At 37.7% G+C, this 23,394-nt stretch overlaps 1 protein-coding gene across 1 annotated transcript in view; it reads left to right on the top strand.

The window, feature by feature from the left end:
* DCUN1D4 (defective in cullin neddylation 1 domain containing 4) overlaps positions 1 to 21,674 on the top strand; it is a 78,688-nt gene extending 57,014 nt beyond the window's left edge. Inside the window, 4 exon segments of the mRNA XM_008993361.5 lie at positions 1,153 to 1,261; positions 15,935 to 16,039; positions 18,118 to 18,220; positions 18,354 to 21,674. Of these exon segments, the coding sequence (XP_008991609.1) occupies positions 1,153 to 1,261; positions 15,935 to 16,039; positions 18,118 to 18,220; positions 18,354 to 18,409 (373 nt within the window). The 3' untranslated portion in view covers positions 18,410 to 21,674.
* Positions 21,675 to 23,394: the final 1,720 nt, after the last annotated feature.

The raw sequence follows: 23,394 nt of genomic DNA, 5'->3' as shown, positions 1-23,394 counted from the left end.
TCTCAGGTCTCAGAGAGGGAGGCATGGCATGTCACACAGGTTGCTAAATGGGAGAAGCTCCCAGGGAGTGGGCTCTGCTAAGCAGGCGGGGAACCGAGAGAGAGTGAGGATCCACTGGGCATGTGCCTTCCCTGAATGTCAGATTGGTGTGTGTGGGTATCACTCAGTCATACTCAAGGGAGGGCAAGAAGGGGACCTCACTCAAGGGAGGGCAAGAAGGGGACCTCACTCAAGGGAGGGCAAGAAGGGGATCTTGTGGCAGGAGCCAGCCTTACTGCAAGGAACCTGGTCTTCTGGGTAGGATGTTCATTGCCTGTTTGTGGGGATATTGAGGCAGGAGGAAAATAGGAAGTTTCAAAAATGTACAATAGACATTTGAGTGAAAGTAAGTATCTCAAGGTATTATCCCGTGGATATTTACTATTTCAAAGAGGAGGACTTGCTTTAAATGGAAAATGGTGGACACCACTATAACTATAGGAATCCACTTAATATCACCAATAATAGGACAGATAGCCATGATGAACTTCCCCCTGGGGTGTGCTGGGAAGGCCACACATCTTGTCAGAGTGTTGAATCTAAATATAATAATGGAGAAATTATCTGACAGATTGACATTCTGAAAAAACAAGTGGTCTGGTCTCCAAAAATGACATTGTCAAGAAAGAAAAAGTCAGGGCAATCTTTTAGAGACTAAGGAGATAAGACAGCTAAAAGCAGTGCATGATTGGATCCTGATTGAAAACAGCGGCTATAAAGGAAATTGAGGAATAATTGAGAAATTTGCATGTGGATTGTATATTAGCTAAGAATACAGTAGTACGACTGATGATAGTGTTGAAGTGTTTAGGGATGAAGTTTCATTATGTTTGCAACTTTTAAGTGGTATAGAAAAAAGTATACGTTAGTAGGGAGAGTGAAAAAATAAGAAAAAAGTTCATTGCTGGGTCGAGGGGATGGTATGTGGGTGCTTACTTACTATTTCAACTTTTCTGTATATTTAATTTTTTTTAAGTGTAGGAAAAAATAGGTTATGGATGTGTTCCAACTTCAGGGTTTTGTTCTTTCCTTTGGTATTGTGTTTATTAACTGCCCCAATTAACAGAAAAAAAACAGCTCAGGTCATAATTTGCCTTTATTCTGTTTTTCTAGATGTGACACAACAGAAAAACTCAGAAATACTTTGGATTACTTAAGATCATTATTAAATGATTCTACAAACTTTAAACTTATTTACAGATATGCGTTTGACTTTGCACGGGTGAGTTCTCTGGAGCCTATCCAGATGTTTCCCTCTCTTCCCTCCCCTTTTTAAATTGCCTTTTGAGGTTTGTTTTTACATGCCACAGCAAAAAACTTGAATAAGTTACTCCCAGGATGCTAGTTAGTATTTCTTTCTACATGTATGCTTTTTAAAATTAAGTTTGATTCTGGGTGAACATTTTGTATGTCAGCAAAAAGCTCTAGTGGCAGACGTTTACTGGCTCTTGCGATTGGTCTAGAAGTAACATGGGCATGCAATAGACACTGTCATTTAAGTCTCTTAGATAAGGTTGGAAAAACTTTCCTTCTCACAGAAAATAAACCTTCTCCTGTTGAGTTTATTAGAATAAGCTAATCATATCTAATTCAGATGCACTCTAGGTGCTTTTATTATATTTGGAAATCATGTGAATTTCAGACCCAAGCTAATTTCAGTGAACATTACTCAGATGTATTTTTCTAGTCATTGTTTTGAAAAGCAGTTAGCCTGTTTGTCTATTACATAGTGAGTGAGTCAAGTCAAAGTATGTGAAAGTGGTTTTATTGGAGTGAAATAAAAGTTGTACTTTTCAGCCTACTCATCATAGGTAGTGAATACTGAAGCACCAGTTGGCATCATACTTAATTCAAACAAAATCTATATTCCATACTATTATAGTTTATTCTGAAATGATGTTTTCTGTTAGGTCTGTGTGTTTAGTGGATTCACTTGAATCCACTAGGCTTTCTTGATTGATTGCTTTTTTTAAATGATTTTTTTGTTTTAAAGCAGAGAACTCAGTGACAAATGATTCTTTTTTCTTACCACCATATAGCTTTTTTTTCACTTTTTACTCTCTTTGGCTCTGCCAGTTCAGCACCAAAGTTTTATCTGATGGTGAATTTTGATGCATCTGCAATAACGTTCTCTGTGGTGCCCTAATTCATGTGTTTTCCCATTATTACAACCTTCTAGTAAAATCACAACATGCATGGAAATTGTTGTTAGAAATGGTGAGGTGAAATTCAGATACAGTGTTTGATAAAATGACGTTTGCATAATAATATATAAAAGTTCCATGCCAGTACAGACACAGTGGCTCATACCTGTAACCCCAGCACTTTAAGAGGCCGAGGCAGGAATATCACTTAAAGCCAGGAGTTTGAGACCAGCCTGGGTAACATACTGAGACCCTGTCTCTTTAAAAAAAAAAAAATTTTTTTTAATTAGCCAGATGTGGTACCTGAAATTCTAGCTACTCAGGAGGCTGAGGTAAGAGGATTGCTTAAAAACAGGAGTTTGAGGTTAAAAAAAAGAAAAGGGAAGTTATTTGCCAGATGCTTTTAGAATAGATGACTGGTTTCTAGGATTAAATAGTTTATTACCTGAGATTTTTTTTTCCGCCCAAAGTCAGCTATATTTTATAGTATGGGTAGAAATTCATTTAGAAGCATCATACCTTCTCTACCCAAATCAGCTCTGTTTTCTAACTTCCTTGATTGGGGAGTCACAGTTCTCCCACATATCCACTGTGCTTTACATCCAGGTACTGCTTTACTCCTCCCTGGCTTCTGTCCCGTTCTGGGGCAGTCACCCTGGCCTATCTCATGAATACTCCTTTGGCCACCTTTTTCTTGGTGCCTCCACTGCAGCCTCGCCGGTTGGAGGCCTTGTTTCTCCTTACCAGCACTCTTCCAGTAGCCTTATGTCCACATTCTTTCCCTTCTTACCCAGCGCTTGCAGCACTAGGGTATCATTCCTCTTCCTTCAGCCCCTGGGTCACTCAGCCTCTAGTACCTCCCTACTGTCTTTATATTGACTCAGCACTTCCCTGTGTATATGACACAGTTGTTCCCATGGCAGCTCTGAGGGACAGCCAGGAGTGGTTTCAGTCCACTTCACAGAGGAAAGTGCGCTTCAGCAAAGGGGAGAAATGGCCATGTTGTTCATAGTAGACCCAGGACTCAAACCAAGGCCTTCTGTCTCCAAGTCTAGTGTGTGGGTTACTCTAGACCCTCACAACTAAGTCCCAAGCTTCCCCACGCAATGCCTGCCTTGTGGTGGTGAAATTGCACTAATGCCTGCTCACTGGCCCTGCTTCCCGGCCTCTCTGCCTTTGGTCGTGTTGGGCCCTTGCCTAGAGCCCTTTTGGACTTCACAGTTGTATCCATCCAGGCCCTGGACCCGAGCCATGTGCTTCTGCTTCCACAAAGCCTCCCAGTCACTCTGTCGGGGATCAGGCTGTCAGGGCGGGATTGGGCTGCCTTTAGCTATGTAGCCCTGGTGTCTCCTCTGCTTGGCTTTGGAGTTTGGGTACTGGCCTTAATTTTTCCTGGTAGATTGAGGGACTCTGTACTTTCTTTGTACACCCTTTGTTTTAAACGAGAGTCTCAATTAATATTGGTGAATTAAGTTCTTTCACAGAACAATAAATAAAAACAACCATATTTAATCATCACTTAATTATCAGATTCAGTTCAGCTAAAAAATAGGCTCTAAGATAAATTTTTTAATGGATCCTGTTCTTTTTTGCTTTGTTTTGTTGAGCTGTATATCCACAAGTTTTGAGATGTGATGTTTTCATTTTCATTCAGTTAAAAGTATTTTCCAGTTCTCCTTATGAATTCTTTTTTGGCCTATTGATTATTTAGAAGTATGTTATTTTCCAGGTATTTAGGATTTTCCAGATAATCTTTCTATTATTGATACTCCGTTAAATTCTGTTGTGGTCAGAAAACATACACCGTATAATTGTAATCTGTTTGATTTGTGGTCCAGAATATGGTCTACTGTGGTGAATGTTTTATGTGTACTTGAGAAGGATGAATATTCTGTTGTTGTCAGTGGAGTGTTCTATAAATGTCAGTTAGGTCAAGTTGGTTGATAGTGTTGTTCAGGTTTTCTGTATTCTTCCTGATTTCTGTCTACTTGTTCATCAATTACTGAAAGAGGAATGTTGAACTCTCCATCTATATTTCTTCTGTCACCTCTATCACTTTTTTGCTTCACAGGTTTTGAAGCACTGATACTAGGTTTAGACATACTTAGTATTGTTATATCCTCTTGATGAATTGACCCTTTACATTATGAAATGTCTCTCTTTATCTCTGGTAGTATTCCTTATTCTGAAGTCCACTTTGTCCATCTTACTTTTGATTAAAGTTTGCATGATATATCTTTTTTAATACTTTTGCTTTTAACTAATGCTGTTTATTTCTTTATGTTTAAAGTAGGCTTCTTATAGATAGCATATGGTTGGGTCTGACAATGTGTGTTTTAACTGGGATGCTGAAACAATTAGATTTAATGTAATTATTGATATGGGTAAAATTTATATCTCCTATCTTGCTGTTTTTTCTCTATGTGTCCCACCTATTTTTTGCTCCTTTCCTGCCTTCTTTTTAGATTTTTAAAAAATTATTCCATTTTATTTTCGCTATTGCCTTACTATATTTTTCCTAGTAGTTGCTCTAGGCATCCCGTATATATCTTTAAATTTCACAGCCTACCTTCATATAATGTTATGCCATTTCATATGTATAATTCAAGAATCTCCACCACAGTATACTTTCATTTTGCCCTCTATACTTTATGCTGTTGTTTTTTTTTTAATTAAGACGGGGTTCCACCATGTTGGTCAGGCTGGTCTTGAACTCCCGACCTCAGGTGATCCGCCCACCTTGGCCTCCAAAGTGCTTGGATTACAGGCATGAGCCACCACACCCAACCTACTTTATGCTGTTTTTGTCATACATTTTACTTAGGCTATAAATCTCACAATGCTGCTATAATTTTTGCCTTAAATAGGCAAAAATGCCTTTTATTGTTAATTACATATACCAAATATACCATTTCTATGCTCTTTATTTCTTTTATGTAGATCCACGTTTCCATCTGGTATCATTTTCCTTCTGCCTAAAAACTTTTCTTGGCCAGGCGAGTATAATCCTAGCACTTTGGGAGGGCTAAGCAGGCAGATCATGAGGTCAAGAGATTTAGACTATCCTGGCCAACATGGTGAAACCTCATCTCCACTAAAAATAGAAAAATTAGCTGGGCATGGAAGTGCACCAAGCTACTCGGGAAGCTGAGGCAGGAGAATTGCTTGAACCCAGGAGGTAGAGGTTGCAGTGAGCCGAGATCACGCCACTGCACTCCAGCCTGGCGACAGAGCGAGACTCCATCTCAAAACACACATGCACAACCCCCACTTTCTTTAACATTTCTCATAGGACAGATCTGCTGGTGATTAATTCTGTAAGCTTTTATTTTGTCTTCAACTTAGAGACTTCTCGGGGTAAAAAAATTCTAGGTTGACAGTTTATTCTTTCTGTGCTTCAGTAGTGTCTCTGTATCGTCTTTCATCATGTGTAATTTTAAGTCTGGTGTCATCTTTATTCCTTTAAACATGTCTTTTGTTTTCTGACTTTTCTCTTTCCATTGCTTTTTAACAAGTTTATTTGATATTCCCTGGAATAATTTTCTTTATTTTGGTTGGGGTTTGACGAGCTTTTTGGATCTGTGGGTTTATAGTTTTTATTAAATTGGGAAATCTTTCTGCTGTTATTTCTCCACATTTTTTTGGTTCTGTCTCTCTTCTTCTGAGACTACAGTTATACCTATGTTAAGTTGCTTGATTGTGTCCCACAAGCCACTGATGCTGTGTTCCGTATTATTTTTTGTTTTTGTCCGTTTCATTTTTAATAATTTTTATTACTATGTCTCCAATATTAATCTTTTCTTTTGCAGTGTCTAATCTGTTAATCTCAACCAACATATTTTTCATTTCAGATACTATGTTTTTCATCTTTTAAAGTTCCATTTGGGTCTTGCTTATGTCTTCAATTTCTCTTCCTATCATGATAATATTTTCTGCTTCCTCGAATTTCTAGAACATGTTTATAGTAAGTATTTTTATAACCTTGTCTTCTGGTTCCATCGTCTGTTATTTCTGCATCTCTTTTTGTTGGTTTATTTTTTTCTTGGTTATGTGAGTCACTTGCCCATATTCTTTGCCTGTATATATATATATATTTTTTAATTGAAGCTGGATATTGTGAATTTTATGTTTTGGTTGCTGTGGGTTTTGTTGTATTGCCTTAGATAGTGTTGAATTTGTTTGTTTTTTAAGTGTATAAATTACTTGGAATCAGCTTGATCCTTTGGAAGGGCTGGTCCAAAGCAGTTTTGAGAGGGATGATTTGGCCCCACTACTAAGGCAATATTTTTTTGAGGATTCTATCTAATGCCTTGTATACTATGAGATCTTCCCATGCTGACTGGTGGGATTACAAACTGTCCCCAGCCCTGAATAAACCCTGGGGACTTCTGCTCACTCATTTGCCATGGTTCTTTTCAGACTCAGGTCATTTCCTCTCACATGTTTACATAGCCAAAGACTGAAGGAGACCACTCTGGAGACCTTCACATCTCTTTGTGTAGTTTCCACCTCACTAGTATTTGGCTGCATAACTTATAGTTATCTTTGCCACCTTGAACTCCAAGCTCTGTCTTCTCCAACTCAGCAAGATTGCTGGGCTCAGTTTTGGGTTCCCCTTCCTTTGCCATGGCCTAGAAACCACCTCTGCAGAGTAAGCTGTTATCAACCTAGGGCTTACCTTATTTGTTTTCTTTTTCTTGGGGATCTCAGTCCTGTGTTGCCTGTTTTTCATCATGTGAAGCCATCATTTCATCTTTTTGTCTAGTTTTCTGGTTGTTTTTAAGTAGAAAGGGAAGTCTAGTCTGTTACTCTATCTTGGTTGGAAACAGAACTCAAACCTCCTTTTTTTCCCTGCCAAATCTTTTTGTTCCTACTAGAAAAATGGACTCCTAGAGGTAAAAACTCATAATTAACACAGCAGAGGACCTTTTAAAAATCACACTTTAATGAAAATTGAGCTTTATGATATAATTTTAATATCCTAAATATTATATTGCAACTAACAGTGGTAGTATAATATATTAAATATTCTGAATTCTGCTTAAATATGCCAGGAAGGAAATACAGTACAACACCAGAAAATAATAAAATAGCCCCTTTAACAGCTCTCTACCAAAATTGCAGCCCCAAGGGGCTGATCATTTATTTTCTCCCCTTTGAACCTTGTAGCCAATTTAAAGTAGTACTTGGCTATAAAGTTGTGTTATTTTTCTCCTAATTTGTCTTTGACTTGAACTTATTTATAGTTTTATGGATGTCTTAGAATCATGATGCTTGAAGGCTGAAAGGATCCTCAGAAGTCATCTGGTCGAGGCCTATCAATGTAGGATGATGAGACTGAGAGCCAGCGAGGAGGGGCAGCAGCAGGGCCCGCACTCTGCCCTTGACGTCCAGGCCAGTGTCCTTCACAGAGCCACATTGCCTTTCCCTCCACAAAGCTCTCCTCCTCCTGTGGAATCTTGCTAGAGGAAGACGGTGGGATATGCACAAGGGCCAACATGATCGGTTCTCTTCTACAATTGGAGTTTTGCCTCAGTATTTTTATGCATAGGGTTTTTTGCCCTCAATGTAAATTTTATTTATTATATAAACAAGTATTGTTATGTGGATTCTTTTAAATAAAACAGCCATTTTTCCTTGCTTCCTTTTTAGAAAAGGACCTAGTGAGAACAACAAGATTTGATGAAGAAAGTAGACTAAAACACTATGTAGAGTAATTTTTCATTGATCTGAGACTAGTTAAAAATATCAGTTCATTGGATGTTTTACCTTCTCTGTAGGGGAGGCAAGCTGCTGGTTCAAGGGTTGTGCAGACACGCATGGCATTTGGAGGAGGATGCATGTGGGGTTGAATGGGGCACTGACTTGACAGCATTGAGGTCCGGGTGAGAGCAGAGACCACGGATTTGCACTGCTGTTCTCCACAGAGTAGGATGTGTTTCTAGCATTGCAGTTCTGCCTTGATGCAGGAAGGGACAGATTTAGAGTGAGAAGTTTGAGAGGAGCCCTGGTGGAGTGATTTGAGGTGAACCAGACAGAATCAGGAAGGAAGCAAAGTTAGAAGCTGCTAGAGAGGGAGAGAAAGGGAGGCCTTTTAGAAGGGGAACTAATGAAAGGGAAGATGGGAGGAGGGCACTAGAGAGGTGACTGTTTCACTTCTTGAAATAAAACCTTAAAGAGGTTGAATGGAGAGTCTTGTGGAGGCAGAATACTCCAGTGGGACTGGCTTTTACTGAGAGGTAATCTTGTGGGAGGTTAATTATGAGAGCAAGCCTGTCAGCCTCTTCGTGTACTTGCTTTCCTGACAGAAGGTGCTAGCTGGCCTTCTCCAGTGTTTGAGGTCATGTTTCTGGAAGCTATAAGCAGCCACACAGATTCAAGCTGGTACACTGTCCTCCTCTCAGTACCACAACAGCCAAACTAGAAATTATTATGGATGTTACTTATAGAATTCACCAAAGAAAATTTTGCTAGGTCTTGTGCTCAACAACCCCTGTTTTCAGAGAAATCCTCTTGAAGCCTAACCTATCCTGTGTAGTCATTTGGATTCACTTCCTCTTACGATTCGAGTCAGCCTTTCATTCATTAGTTGATGTATTCATCCAGTTTCCTTCTCCACACAACCCCCCCCCACGTACACATGCGTGTCCACATGCACACTCACTCACACTCCTCACTACTTTCCCTCATACTTTATTGTCAATTACAAAGAAAACAGAAGGTAGGCCTGGGTGACAGTAAGAATAAGAATATGATGGAGTCATCTAAGCCCAGGTCTGTTACACTGAAAAGCATCTTAGTTTTATCCTTAAGATGCCTCTTTAGTTGTTGCAGAGCCACACAGATTTGCTCAGCAGTTGTTGGTAAAGCTCATTGGCCTATATGTTTCTTTATATCGAAATCTGTCTTCCCTCCTTACTTCTGAGGGAAGCAGCCTGGTAGCTTGGAATCAACTTCTTAGCTCAAGTTCCAGCTCTACCATTTATTGACTGTATTTAACTCCCTATGCCTCAGTTTTCTTATTTATAAATTGGGGATTATAGTAGTCCCTATTTACTAATAGAGGTGAAATGAGTTTAAGTCTAAGGCACTTAGAACAATTTCTAGCTTGAAGTAAATTCTCAGGAAAACTTAACCATAGAATTAGAAATAATTTTTGAATTCTTCACTGATATTAACCTAGTTATCTTCAGACATCCTTTGAAATAATGACATTTTTTGAGAAGAGTGCTTATGGTAGTAGAATCTGATTGTATAAAAAAAAAAATAATAAAGCCTGTGCCAGTTGGCAGATGTTTTCCTTTTGTTTTCAAGGAAGTGTCAAGAATTGAGCTTAATTGAGAGATCCAAGATGGCTGATTGCTAACAGCTTGGGATTGTAGCTCCCAGTGAAAGCGCAGAGAATGAGAGGACGCCACACTTTCAGACAAATTTTCGTCGCTCACGGACCAGAAGATTCCCAGTGGAGGAGCCCCACGGGTCGCCAGCACAACTCTTGTGGCCAGTGCCGCGGTTTTGCCGGCGCCTTGGCGTGGCAGCTCTTCGTGCAGAGTAAACGGGACTGGTTCCCCTACTGACCGATGTTTGGAGCTCCGGGAAGGCAGAGCCGCTTGTTACGGACTCAAGTAGGAAGCCAGACCGGAGATTCCCTGGCAGAAGAGCACCATCAGTCTTATAGCTGCTGTTTTGGCTGGCGCAGTGGGTTGCTCGGATTCTAGCACTGGGAATCAATAAATTAGACATCCACTCAGAAACCCAATTAGAAAGGTGGTAATTGTAAAGATGACAGATGGATAAATTCATAATAAAGGGAAGAAACCAGCCTAAAAAGGCCGAGAATACCCAAAATCAGAACCCCTCTCCCTCTACAGGGGATTGCAGTTCCTCATCAGCAACAGAACAAGCCCTGATGGAAAAGGACTGTGTTCCATTATCTGAAGTAGGCTTCAGAAGGTGGATGATAAGAAACTTCTGGGAGTTAAGAGAACTTGTTCTAACCCAATGTAAAGAAACTAAGAACTTTGAAAAAAGGTTTGATGAAATGCTAAAAAGAATAGACAATATAGAGAGGAATATAAATGAACTAACGGAGTTGAAAAACACAACATGAGAACTTAGTGAAATATGCACAAGTTTGAATAGCTGAATTGATTAAGCAGAAGAAAGGATATCAGAGGTCAAAGACCAACTTAATGAAAGAAAACGAGAAACAAGAATAGAGAAAAAAGATAAAAGGAATGAGCAAAGTCTCCAAGAAATATGGGACTATGTGAAAAGACCTAATCTACGTTCCATAGGTGTACCTGAATATGACGGAGAGAATGAATCCAAGCTGGAAAATACCCTTCAGGATATTATCCAGGAAAATTTTCCCAATCTAGCAAAGCAGGACACTATTCAACCCCAGGTAATACAGAGAACACCACAAAGATATTCCTCAAGAAGAGCAACCCCAAGGCACATAATCGTTAGATTCATCAGGGTTGAAACGAAGGAGAAAATATTAAGGATAGCCAGAGAGAAAGGTCAGGTTACCCACAAGGGGAAGCCTATTAAACTTATAGCAGATCTCTCAGCGGAAACCCTACAAGTCAGAAGAGAGTGGCGGCCAATATTCAACATCCTTAAAGAACAGAACTTTCAGCCCAGAATTTCATATCCTGCCAAACTAAGCTTCACAATTGAAGGAAAAATAAAATCTTTTATGAACAAGCAAGTACTCAGAGATTTTACTACCACCAGGCCCGCTTTACAAGAACTTCTGAAAGAAGCATTACACACAGAAAGGAACAACCAGTATTAGCCTTTCTAAAAATATACTACCAAAAAGTAAAGAACATCAACATAAAGAAGAATTAATATCAACGAATGGATAAAATAGCCAGTTAGCATCAAATGGCAGTAACCCTAAATTTAAATCGACTAAATCCCCCAATCAAAAGATACAGCCAAAACCTAACAGTATACTACATCCAGACCCATTTTATATTCAAAGATACACAAAGACTCAAAACAAAGGGATGGAGAAAGATTTACCAGCCAAATGGAGAGCAAAAATAAATAAATAAACAAAAAGCAGGAGTTGCAATTCTCGCATTTGATAAAATAGATTTCAAAGCAACAAAGATACAGTGGTAAAAGGATTAATGCAACAGTAAGAGCTAACGATCCTAACACCCAGATACATAAGACCCATAAAGAGATTTAGACTCAACGAGACAGAAAATTAACAAGGATATCCAGGACTTGAACTTAGATCCGGAACAAGTAAATTTAATAAATATTTATAGAGCTCTCCACTTTAAATACACAAAATATACGTTCTCCACTTTAAATACACAAAATATTGATTGGCCATTATTAATACCCATTTTTAGAATAAAGCAATATTCCTGTTCTCTCTCCCTCTTTTTCTTCCTCTTTCTTCCTCTCCTTCTCTTCTAAAAAAATTTAAAAAGTTTCCTCAAGACAGTCTTTTTTCACTAAAACGAGGGGCACACTGTCGCCATTGCTCCATATGTTCATTTTATCCCGTGATCGCATACTCTGTAAATGTCTCTGTACAAATCCGTCTCTTGCTCTTTAAGAGAGGACTCCATGGCAGGGTCTACCTCTTAATCTCCAGCTCCTAACTCAGTGCCTGGCACAGAACAAATGAGTGAATGAGATGATCACTTTTTCATTTGATAAATGTAGAAACTAGCCTCTTTGAGCTTCTTAGACCTCATTCAGCTATGCCAAGGGCTGAGTCTGCTGTCTGCCAGGAATCCCCAAGGCTGACTTGGGCTGAGAAATGAACTTAAGCAGGTGATGTTTGATACATGTGTGAACTTAAGCAGATGGTGATTTCCAGTCCTCAGATTCAAGTTCACTAAATCTGAATGACTTCAACACCCCACAAGTAACAGCAGCCTCCATTCTACCAATGAGTAACCAGATGCCTGAAAAAAAAAAAAAGAAATTAGAATTGAGCTTAATTGATTGCCTTGCAAACACTGTTACCTCTAAACTAAGAGCATAAGTTCTAAGAGCATAATTAAACTCTAGTTAAAAAAAATTGATTTGCTACATTTTTGTTTTTATAAACTGAGCCACAGTATTTAAGATATGAGCTCTTTACAGCCCTCTATTTTTATCTTTTGTTTACTTAGGTAGCTGGGTTAAGGAGCACTGCATTTTTTCTATATCTATTTCTCTTGTGCCTCAGTTGGAAACCATGACACGTGTAATAGGTTTTTACCTAAGGCCTTTTGATTTCATGTACCAATTTCTGACTTGGTCTTCACCATTTATGTTTGAAATTGTGATTTCTCAAGTCCAACTAGTCTCTCTTGAAAATCTTTTGGGTTTTTATTTTTCCTGTTGAATTTTTTTCTTTGTAATTTTAATAATTCAAGATTCTTCTTTTCATAGGTAAGTCTTAAGCTGTAAAGTTTGGTATATGTTGGAAATAGATCTTTTGAAATAGGGGCCTTTGATTTAGCAGATCTGGATACTTAGATGTTTAAAGGTTCATTTTGGTAATATATTTACATGTTTACAGTTAACTGTTTTGTTTCAGTTGTTAAGTCATTTATGCCACCTAAGAAGAAAAATGCTTTATTGTCCCCTCTTACAGAAGGACATTTACTGGAACAGTATTATTTAAACAAAGGCACTGTTGCTTTTTTTTTTTTGTACTAGAACTCTAAATCAGATATTAATAAAATTTCACTATCTCTACACTAGCTGTTATTAATCTTTAGCTTATGGAGTGTATTTATTCCATATGTAAAACATAATGTAGGATATTTAGAGTAGGATCCTTTGGTTTTGCAGCTGTAGTATATCATTCTATAACTTCTATTTTTAATCTACATTAAGGAAGACCACAAAGTAGAATCTAGTTGTATATTGTGGGGGATTGGTATATCTTTCATATATAGAGCCTGTTCAGTTCCTATTATTATTTGAAAAATGACATAAAATTCTTTTCCTTTTTATCTTAGTAAAGTTTATGAAATTCATGCATATACATTTTGGGTCGAGAGGTGGGTAGGGAGAGACATTCTCATTTCCTTCTCCTTTAACCTTGATGGGCCTCTGGGGATGCTGGTTGGCTCTTGGCAGGCTCTCAAGGTGCCTTCTGTCTAATTCTGACCTTGGGATGCAGAAATCTATTGGTCTGCCCCTTGCTCCTCGGTGTTCCATGAGCAGAGGGTCACAGGATTGTTGTTGACAGCATATAATTTTAATTTCTTACAAAGAGCTTTTGGATGTCTTTACTCCTTAAATTTGTTACGGTGATTTATTTTTTAAAAACGCCTATAATGTTGATGGCTGTCTGATAGCATCCTGGGAGATTCATTTCACTTTTAATTGGGAACCCCTTTGCAGAGAATGTCATCAGGATCATTGTTGTCAGAGAACCCGCTGCGAGTGTCTTCAATTTTGATGTTTAGTAGATGTTTGCTGTGGGAGCTCTCGACTGTGTTGTTCCAGGGAATTTTGAGTGTTTCCAGTCATGGTCATTTGCACATAGCCACAAGTTCACTCACAGGCAATGTTGGTTATCAGTGAGATGCCATTGTTCAGATTGTGAGTGCATCCATAATATCTTTCTCTTATTTGCTAGGCCGAAGATGGTGTTAGTGATTGCGAGCTGCTGGCTGGCACCCTTGCAGAGCAGGAGTAAGTGAGTGCTGTTCAGCTTTCCAGTCGTGTGAGTCTGATGCCTTTCCTCCATGTTTTGGCATCACTGCCAAACATATGCATTGAAATCCTTCATGATCATCAGTTTGTCAGATGATTATATTGTTGCAAAGAGTCTGTCCAGGTCTTTTGTATCTTTTTTTCTTTTTTGTCACCTTAGTGTATGTCCATTGTGATGGGGACATAGGCATTGATGATGATGGAAGAAGGCACTATATATCACAGCAAGACTAGAGATTTTGGGTTTAGTGAATGATTACAAACTCTGCAAAGGGAAAACTTTTCCAGAGCTCCAATGTCGTCAGCCCAGTGCTGCATGAGCTGTTGTTCAACAAATGGACTTTGGCCCGGTCCTGTGGTGCCGCGTGTGTTTCTCAACAGTTTACTCGTTTATCTTGTGGATTGCTTCATAGTATGGTGTGCTGTTGCCGTCTGCCACACCTATGTTACAGGGTAAGAGGAAGTTTTCCATTTGCTTGCACAGTGCTCACAGAAGTGTAAGCCCTTGAAACACAACAAACCAGTGCAGTTTGGCTGGCAAAAGGCAGGTAGTCTCTAGAACACCTCTTCTCCTGTCCTCTTCTCCATTGGGAGTGTGTACTGTAGCCCTGAGTAGGACAATATGTATGGCCAAGAAACAGGCAGAGAACCCTGTGGAAAGGAGGTCCTACCTGTTTGCATAGAACGGTGGAATTGAGATACACCTGCCCTCAGACTTATGTGACCTCTAAAAGAAGGGTGATGTGGAGCCATCTGACCTGGTCTATTCATGGACAGTCATTATACTTCAAAACTGAGACCAAAAGGCAGATCTACTACACATCTTCCTTAGGCAACAAGTTTCCTTATCTTCATCTACCTTGATTGTTGTTGTTAAGTGAGGCCCTTACATTTGCTGTGCTAAGTCTCAACTCAGGGTCATGGCTAGAAATGGTTTGTGTACTAAAGAGTACCTCACTGTTAAGAATCCTTGCAGTGATGATGTATTTTATCAGGAAGTATATATGGCTGCATATGTGGCTTAGGGTGGTGGTCACAGCATCATCCCTTAATTTGAACATTTAGATTCCACTCCACTGGGCTAGCCAGGTACTTTCTCCCTTTGTAGAAAAGTACTTTTACAAATTTCCACTGTAGTTAAGATACCACATGGAGACTAGCTTTGGATGTCTAAGGTACGCTTATGGTCCCAGGCCCTGTCTTCCTTTCCATGGAAACTGTCCACTTGTAGTTCCGGAATGGAAGCATATAAGAAAGATGGGAATGAGAAATTAGGATCCTTAATTGCAAATGTATATGGAATGAGCTTACCCTGCCTATATTTAGGTTTATGTTCTTATCTTTTTTCTGGTGTCCTTTTGAAATGTTGTCTTTCACTTGGTTACTAGTTAGGAGTATTCTACTAGGAAATATAGTAAGAAATCTATCTATCTATCTGCCTATTGAAGGACTGTATTGATACACTTCCTGCTTTCTACCAGAGTGGGTAGATGAATATATCCTCTGATTTAGAGAGACATTCCAGAGCCCCAGCATTTGTATGAGCTGAAGTTAATTCCAGCATGTTTAGGTTCAAGAAAAATATTTATCAATGAAATCAAATTGTTGGAAAAACCATTTTTGTTAAGGAAACCTGATTCCTAAGCATAGCCATCAAAACCTTTAAGCTCCATTGAGTTATGTTATAGGCTTTATGGTCAACAATTAGGATTTGATAATTATCATAAATGTCAAACAAGCAAGTGATTGAGTTACAAGTTTTTATTAATCCCATGAAATGACTGTAGAAACTGCTACTCCATAACTAATTGGTTTTGCATTAGGGTGATCAGTTGACATGAATCTTTCTCACAGTAAATTTATTTAATATTGCAATGCCCACGCCTTCCATTGTGTTTGACTGCCTCCCCTCCCCAACCTTAGTCTGGATGCAAGGTCTTTAAGGTGTATGATAAATGAGCTGTTTACTAATTTCCTGTTGAAGTGAATATACAATTGCAATTATTGGAATTTATTGTTTGGGGGCATTTGGCTCATCCTTGTTTTTGTTTGTTAAACAGGAAAAGGACCAGCGCAGCCTAGACATAAACACTGCCAAGTGCATGTTGGGACTGTTATTAGGAAAAATCTGGCCCCTTTTTCCAGTTTTTCACCAATTCTTAGAGGTACCAAATTGTTGTTTTATGAAATGTATATTTGCTTGCTTAGAACTACCAAATAACTTTATTTACTCATTTTATGTAATTTTTTGTTTGTTGTTCTTTTCTGCCTACATAGGAATTATGGTGACATAGTTGCTGTCAGTCAGCAACTACCTATCTTCTTGGAGTGCATCTGTATGCGTTTGATGTTGCGTTGCTTCATTCCACATTAAAAATGCATACAAAACAGCCACAGCTCTGTCCTTTCCACTCTTTTCTTGTCCCCATTTGAAAGCTTCACTTTTGTTTAGATTTCCTGTTCTTTATCACAATAGAAAAAGGTTTATTTTCTTTTGACTTTAGATGAACTTCCACTTTTATTAAGCAAAGGTTTAAAAGACAGCCATCTGCCTTCTTACCAAAATTAGTTTGTAATCTGTTCTTATCTACTCTTTATCTCCAAGTAACTTGAGGACCTTAGATCAATTGAAGTATTAGGTAAACTGACAATATCTCTTTCAGTTTATCTTCAGATCAGTATCAAAACAGTCCAGCACTTTACTCCATCATTGTTTGTGTGCCTTAAGTATTGATGATCAGTAATTCTGAGATACTGGTTTTGTTGAAGTGTCATTCTGTGGGACCTGGAAGTATCTGGGATACAAGTTTGAGTTACTTGGGTTGTCATATGGCATCCTCCTTTCCCTCCTGCCCCAAGCCCTTTTAAAAAGTGTCCTTTGCTTGCAAGGATGAGGGTGTTGGGTCTTGGAGAAAATCCTGGGCCATATGATGACTCCAGCTTCACTCTTGAATAATCTTTCTCACAACTTACTTTATGTAATGGTCCAGAAAATTTTAATATCTGATTCTTTGAGGACTGTTATTAAAAAATTTCTTTTAACATTACCAACTGGGACTCCTCAAATTTTTAAAAACTAGTTTTACATAAGCATTTGTTTACCCAGTAGTCCATCCATGTTCTAATTTCTCTGACAGTCCCTTAAGATAAGTTAGCATTATTTGGAAAATAAATAGAAATAGTTGTTTGTTCTCAGAAAGTTTAGATGGATTTGCACCTGAGTGTAAAGAGTCTTAAGCTGGAAGACCTGGCCGGGAGGAAATCGGACTTTGTGCAATTCCAGGTGCATCATCAACTGTTTCAGGACTGGTTTTTACTTCACTTGCTTAGAAAGTTAAACTTGTAGTCTGTGCTTTGTTCTCTCTCTTATATTAGTTTGCATTTTTCTTTAAAAACAATAGTATTCCTCTCATTTCAGCTTTTCTTGTGTTTGCATCCTCAAAACCATTGGCTCAACTCTCTTTGCTTTTTATGTACTTGTATTGTTTTACTGTGTTTCTGATTTTAGTGGTGAGGATTTCAGAATCATTGGTCTGGATTTTATTTATGAATCTTCATACAGGGATACTGTATTTTTAAATAGATATATGGCAAATTTCTTGTCTGAGAGCAATAGAGAAATTATTTCACAGCTCTTGTAGTCTCTTTTATGATCAGATTCGAGTTTTGAAATATTAGAACAGTATTTTTTTTTCCGTGACTATTAGTTTTGAGACCACTTGCAGCACTTAACAAATCTCATCAAGTGACCTGCTGCTGGATGTGCTTTAAGGTGAAAGCTTGGCCATGGGCAGTGTTGATTATGTCAGGGGTTATATTAATGGGAGCTACTCTTTATTTAGCACTTACTTTGTGCCAAGCAGTGAATGAAGTGCTTCACATAAATTACATAAATGGTCTCTTTTAATTCTTACAACATCTTTATGAAGTAGATATTATCTCCATTTTATATAAAAGGGTTTTTGCAGTTTAGAAGTTGCACTTCTAGGGATATAAAAATCATGTTTCTTTGATATGGTTGCCATTTTGTGTTGAGCCCCCATAATACTTTTGTAATGCAAATTGTCATCTTAAATTCTACTCTTGCTCTCCCTCACATCCTCCTAGATTGGTGCTTAACAAACCTCAAATGGAAAGAGTTAACCTTACATGAACCTTACTAAGTTGATTCATAGAGTAATTGAAACCGTCCCATTTGTTCACTTTAAGTGTCAGTAATTCATATTACTTTTCCCTCCATCAGCAATCAAAATATAAAGTTATTAATAAAGACCAGTGGTGCAATGTCCTAGAGTTTAGCAGAACAATTAATCTTGACCTCAGCAACTATGATGAAGATGGAGCTTGTAAGTATTGCCTCTACCCTTCTGCCATTCGTATGTATTTGTACATCACCCTCATTGGGAAAAGCCTCGGCTGCGTTGTTATTACTACTACTACCACTACTACTACTACTACTGTTTCTCTCTTTCTCTCCAGGGCCAGTTTTGTTGGACGAGTTTGTGGAGTGGTATAAAGACAAACAGATGTCCTAGGACTTTATGCATAGCAGCGAGAGAGTCACTGTTACCACAGTTACGTCACCCATTAGCCATAAATTGCTGTTTGTATCAAAGCGCATGCTGCTTTTCTTGCACTGTTTCCCTTTTGCAGGGACGTGTTGGTGTTTGCTATTGAATGGGCCAGCTCTGCTTGCTGTGTGGCACTGTTCTCTTGGAAGGCTGCTTTGCAGTTTGTATTTACACTACAGATTGGTGAATTTGCCAACGTCCTCACTGTGATTATGTGTATATTGCTGTTTAAATTTTGTATATGTGTATAAAATGAAAAAGCTTCACCTAGAGATTATTTCTGAAAAATGTAAAAATAATTTTGTGGCATATTTCTAGTCCCTTTGTTTGAATGAACCAATTATACTTTATTTGGTCTCTTATGTAGCATTTCAGAAAACAAGATAAAACTGTTACCATGAACAAACATTGCCAGAATTAACCTTACTGTTTAAGAGGCCAACTTCTGGAAGGAGGTAGGAGTCGCAACTTTTCAGTGGCATATGCCAAATATCATTTGGTTTACTTAACAATATTAATTAGTGTTTTAAAATGACGAAAGTTATAATTATTTGGACATGTAGATATGTAACATGCCACAAATCATTTCCACCACGCAAAGTATATCAGTTGTTTATTTTTTAGTGTAAAAACTATAGTAGCTTGAATATAGGTACAAATGAACAAATTCAAATTGCACTTTTTTTTTTTTTAAAGAATGGGATTTAAACTTTTGTAAACATTCTTTAACTTTTTGTTTGCTTGTTTGTTTCTTTTCCTCTTGCATTCTTCTAGCCAGTGATTGGTCTGCTAATGCTTTGCCACTTTAAGTAAAATTTATTTTGCCTCCTCAATGAAAACCTCATGGTTTTTGCTGGTAATTTTTAACTGCATAGCACTTCTAGTTGTGGCTTGATTTTTTTTTTTAGTTAAGCTTTCATGGTGTCTAATTTTCCAGCTTTTTGAGAAAACAAGCATACTACAAGTGAGAGGTGTTTTGTTTTCCTTGTTTGTTTGTTTCATGCTAGGCTTTTCCTGGCAGCATGTCCATTGCAGGCAGTGGACAAGAAACCACCAGCATTGAGCTAACCCAGTACATGCTAGGACCTGTCCTAGAGGGGCCACTTGTCATTACCTGAGTTATTTGTACAGAGGGGTGATAGCTATTATTTTTGTGGGTGAGGAAACAAGAATAAACAGGATGGTATTTTTAGGTTTGTATTTTATGTCTTTTTTTTTTTTTTTTTTTTTGCCTTTCTTGAGGAAATATAGAGATGACATGTTTTCACCCCAACTATCTGGTGCTATTGAATGACTAACTCAGTCCCTAAAGTTCTGTGAAAAGACAAAAGTCTAATGATTTGAGCAAGTAAAAGGTAATGGTGTATTTGAACAAGTAAATGCTGTCGTGGTCAGCAAGATCCATGATTTGAGCATGTGATGATTGGAAAATCAGTTTGGGTTATTTGGAAATCTGGCTAAAAATTGTTTTAGGTGACATGTGAACCTTTAAATGGCATTAAGTGAATAAAGCACACAGACAATGCTACTCTTGACCACTATTTTACCATTTCTTTGCAAACAGTGTTCACATTTTCATATTTTTTCCCTTACTAAACCACCAAAGACAGAAATTTTGTATGTATATACAGTGTGTGTGTGTATACAAAATCATGATATGGTAGAATGCAACTACTTTTTCTACCAAATGAAAGGTTTTATTTGCTGTGAAATAAACAAGAAGTTTAAAAAAAAAAAAAAACCTGTAGTGATTAAGCATACTTAACCACTCCTTGTTTGTAGACTCACTTCTAACCTTAAAAATTATTACCAGTTTGCATAAACCAGTATCTGAAAATAACAGAAAATGTTGATGGTAAGCAACAGCTATTAAGACTGATGTGATGGATGCATTTGTTTTGCAGTGGTGGCTGGCCTAGGCAGGTTTGGATCTGTGAAGAATTGATTCATTTTTAAAATTACTCCTTAAAGTTAAAAAATTACACTTTAAAGGCAACAGTTCATACAGTTCTTTAAATTTGATCACCTGTAGCTTTATTTAAAGGAAATATAAATCATAGATGAAATTATTTTAAACATTGTTTAAAATCTAGAGAATTTTAAAATGCTAATAAGCACAGTTAATTCTAAAATGAGAGGATTGTTACAGGAGGGTGATGTAACAGTTAATCCACAATCAACATTTTGATGGTAGGGAAAAAAAAAAACCATGTAGAAACGATTTTATGATGTATGATAAGCAATTAAGTATTCCAAAGGGATAATCTTGCATATATAGAAAACTCCAAATAATCTTTTAACTGCCTTGAAAAATAAATCTCTGTGACTGCTGAGTGGCAGAGTGCTTACCCTTGGTTTTCTTGATTTTATATAGTTATTTCTAAGGGGAGAGAAAAGGGGCAGAGTAATAAGATACATTTTCTTAAAAACCTCTCTAAGTTACACAATATTGAACAATCATTGATCACTTATTTACTGGCTAATGTTGAATAAATTAGGGTGCCTTCGTCTGTTTTTTTTTTTTTTTTTTAGTACCTAGGTCTACAACCCTTCTCTTTTTCTGTTGTGTTTTGAACTCCACAATACCCTGTTGTCATGGAATACAACCTTTAGATGTTTACTGTTGAAGTAGGTCAGAAATTTTATTATTTGATTTGCCACAAACATCCACTGTCATGTTCCATGCACCTTTTTTGAAGCATGAACTCTGTATTACATTTTTTTTTTTGTAACTCTGACTAGACAAACCTAGATTCTGGTTTCACAATAGATTTCTTTTGTCCCCATTTTAACAGTGCTTTTGAAGTTTATACAGAAAGCTTTAAAAGTTAGTTTGTGCCCTTGATATTTATTCTTACAACTGCTAAAATACCTCTGTAAGCCTTATCCTTTATTCTTTCATATGTTGTATAATTAATGTATAGATTTCATTGACCAACTAAAATGTTGGGTGTCTGTAAATGAGACCAAAACGTGGGTTGCTTTTTTCATAAAATAATTTCTATTGGGGGTTACTGTTAAATGACAGCAGCTAACCTATAACTGTGAATGCTTCGTGTCGTCAGTATTTGCATTACATTCATAAAAGTGTGCAAGTCCTGTGACTCCCAGCTTAACTGAAATACTGTTATGCCACCTAACTTGAGTACAGCAAACTGGTTTTAGGTTTCAATGAAATTGATGTAAAATGATATCCCATAAATAAAGAGTATTTGTGTTTGGTTTCAGAGCTGATGTGTAAATTTTTTCTTCTCTCTTCTGGCTTTCTCTTCAATAAACAATTTTAAGGTAGTCTCTAAAGCATTTTTCATCTTTTTTTGTTTGTTTTTTCCCCAACTTTTTCTATTGAAAATTTCCAAAGCTACATTAATACAATGAACACTTGTGCACCTATCACTTAGATTTCCCAGTTGTTAACATTTTACCATATTTCCTGCCTTACTCTTGGGCTGTACGTGTGTGTATGTGTACTTCTCGCTTTCTGTTCTGAGAGTGAATTACATTATGACACTTCACACCTGATATTTTGGAATAAGGGCATTCTGCGAGAACCATGATACAGTGATCACACTCAAGAAGTTCACTGGTGGTACAGTGCTGTAATATACAATGCAGATTTAAATATCCCCATTTGTACCAATTATGGTCTTGATAGCTATTTTCTTTTTAATCCAGGGATAAGCATTGTATTTAGTTGTTATGCCTCTTTAGTCTCTTAATCTAGAACACTTTGAGACACAGTATTTTAAATGTTTTGATTAAAAATAGTGCAGTCACTCCTCAGCCAAATAGTGAGTTTTAAAAAAACGCAGTGTTTTGTGTATTTCTACACATTGAGCTAAGAAGAATTACGTACATACTGTGGGCCACAAGCCAGTCAGGAATGACCACTTCGACCCTCAAGGATGCTGCTCAATTAGTCTATAAGTGTGTATTATCCCTGGTTACCCCCTTCTAAAATTGTCTTACACTGTACTAGAATGTAAGCTTTCTGAGGGCAGGATCTCTGGCACATAATGGATAGCCAGCAAGTGTATGTGGAAGGAAGCAGGTAACAGAATTCCCTCTCTGGGCGAAGAATTGTCAGGACCTAAGAAACATTATGTAAAGACTAGAAAATCCAAGAATAAATCGAGGAAGACTTTTGACTTTTAGAAGCTTGAAAGCAAAAGAGAGGAAGTAGAAAAGATTTCTTAGAACAGAATCCAGGTGCAGTCTGTTTAAACTCAACATAGATTAAACCATGATTTGGGCCAAAAGCTGAGCATCACACCAAGAAAATACCTCTTCATCTAGACATCCAAAAAGAGAGATGGAGATAAAGGAAAAAGCTTAATCCCAAATTGATAGAAAGGAGTGAGAGGTGACAAACCTGGGAATGGGAATTCATAACCTGTGGCAGAGCAAACAGTAGAAACTCATGAGGCACATTATCCAGTAATAGAAAATAGGAACATAAGATGTATTCCACTGGACAATACTAGGACTCTACATATAAATTTATGGGAATTGAAATAAAGTCTCCAAAATAATTGGAACAAGATAGACTGAGGAGGGAATAAGTCACGTATGCTGGCTCAAGACAACCCAGCAGAGGTGCATTGCAGACATACCCATGAAGGAAAAAAGTTACACAGGGTCACTAAAGGAAGGACGTCGTTAAGCCTTTTGAAATAATGGGGTGGAGAGGTAAGTGAATTTTAAAAAATGAAAAATATCCACAGAAAGAAACTGAAGACCACTGGGTCAACCGCAGGACTATTGGCTATTTCCAGACAGCGTCTTTCTTGATTTGTTGAACATACATACAGGCAGTACATAAGTACATACATAAGTACATGGCTTCTTCATGGTTGCTGGAATGTATTGCATCAAATAGAAATGACTCTGGAGTGTTACCTCCAAATCCTTGTGTGAAGAGCAACTTAAGCAAAAGATGAAAGCTTTTA

The sequence above is a fragment of the Callithrix jacchus genome, chromosome 3, assembly GCF_049354715.1.
Source record: "Callithrix jacchus isolate 240 chromosome 3, calJac240_pri, whole genome shotgun sequence".
Classification (NCBI taxonomy): Eukaryota; Metazoa; Chordata; class Mammalia; order Primates; family Cebidae; genus Callithrix; species Callithrix jacchus.
This window is presented reverse-complemented; position numbering and strand designations above follow the sequence as displayed.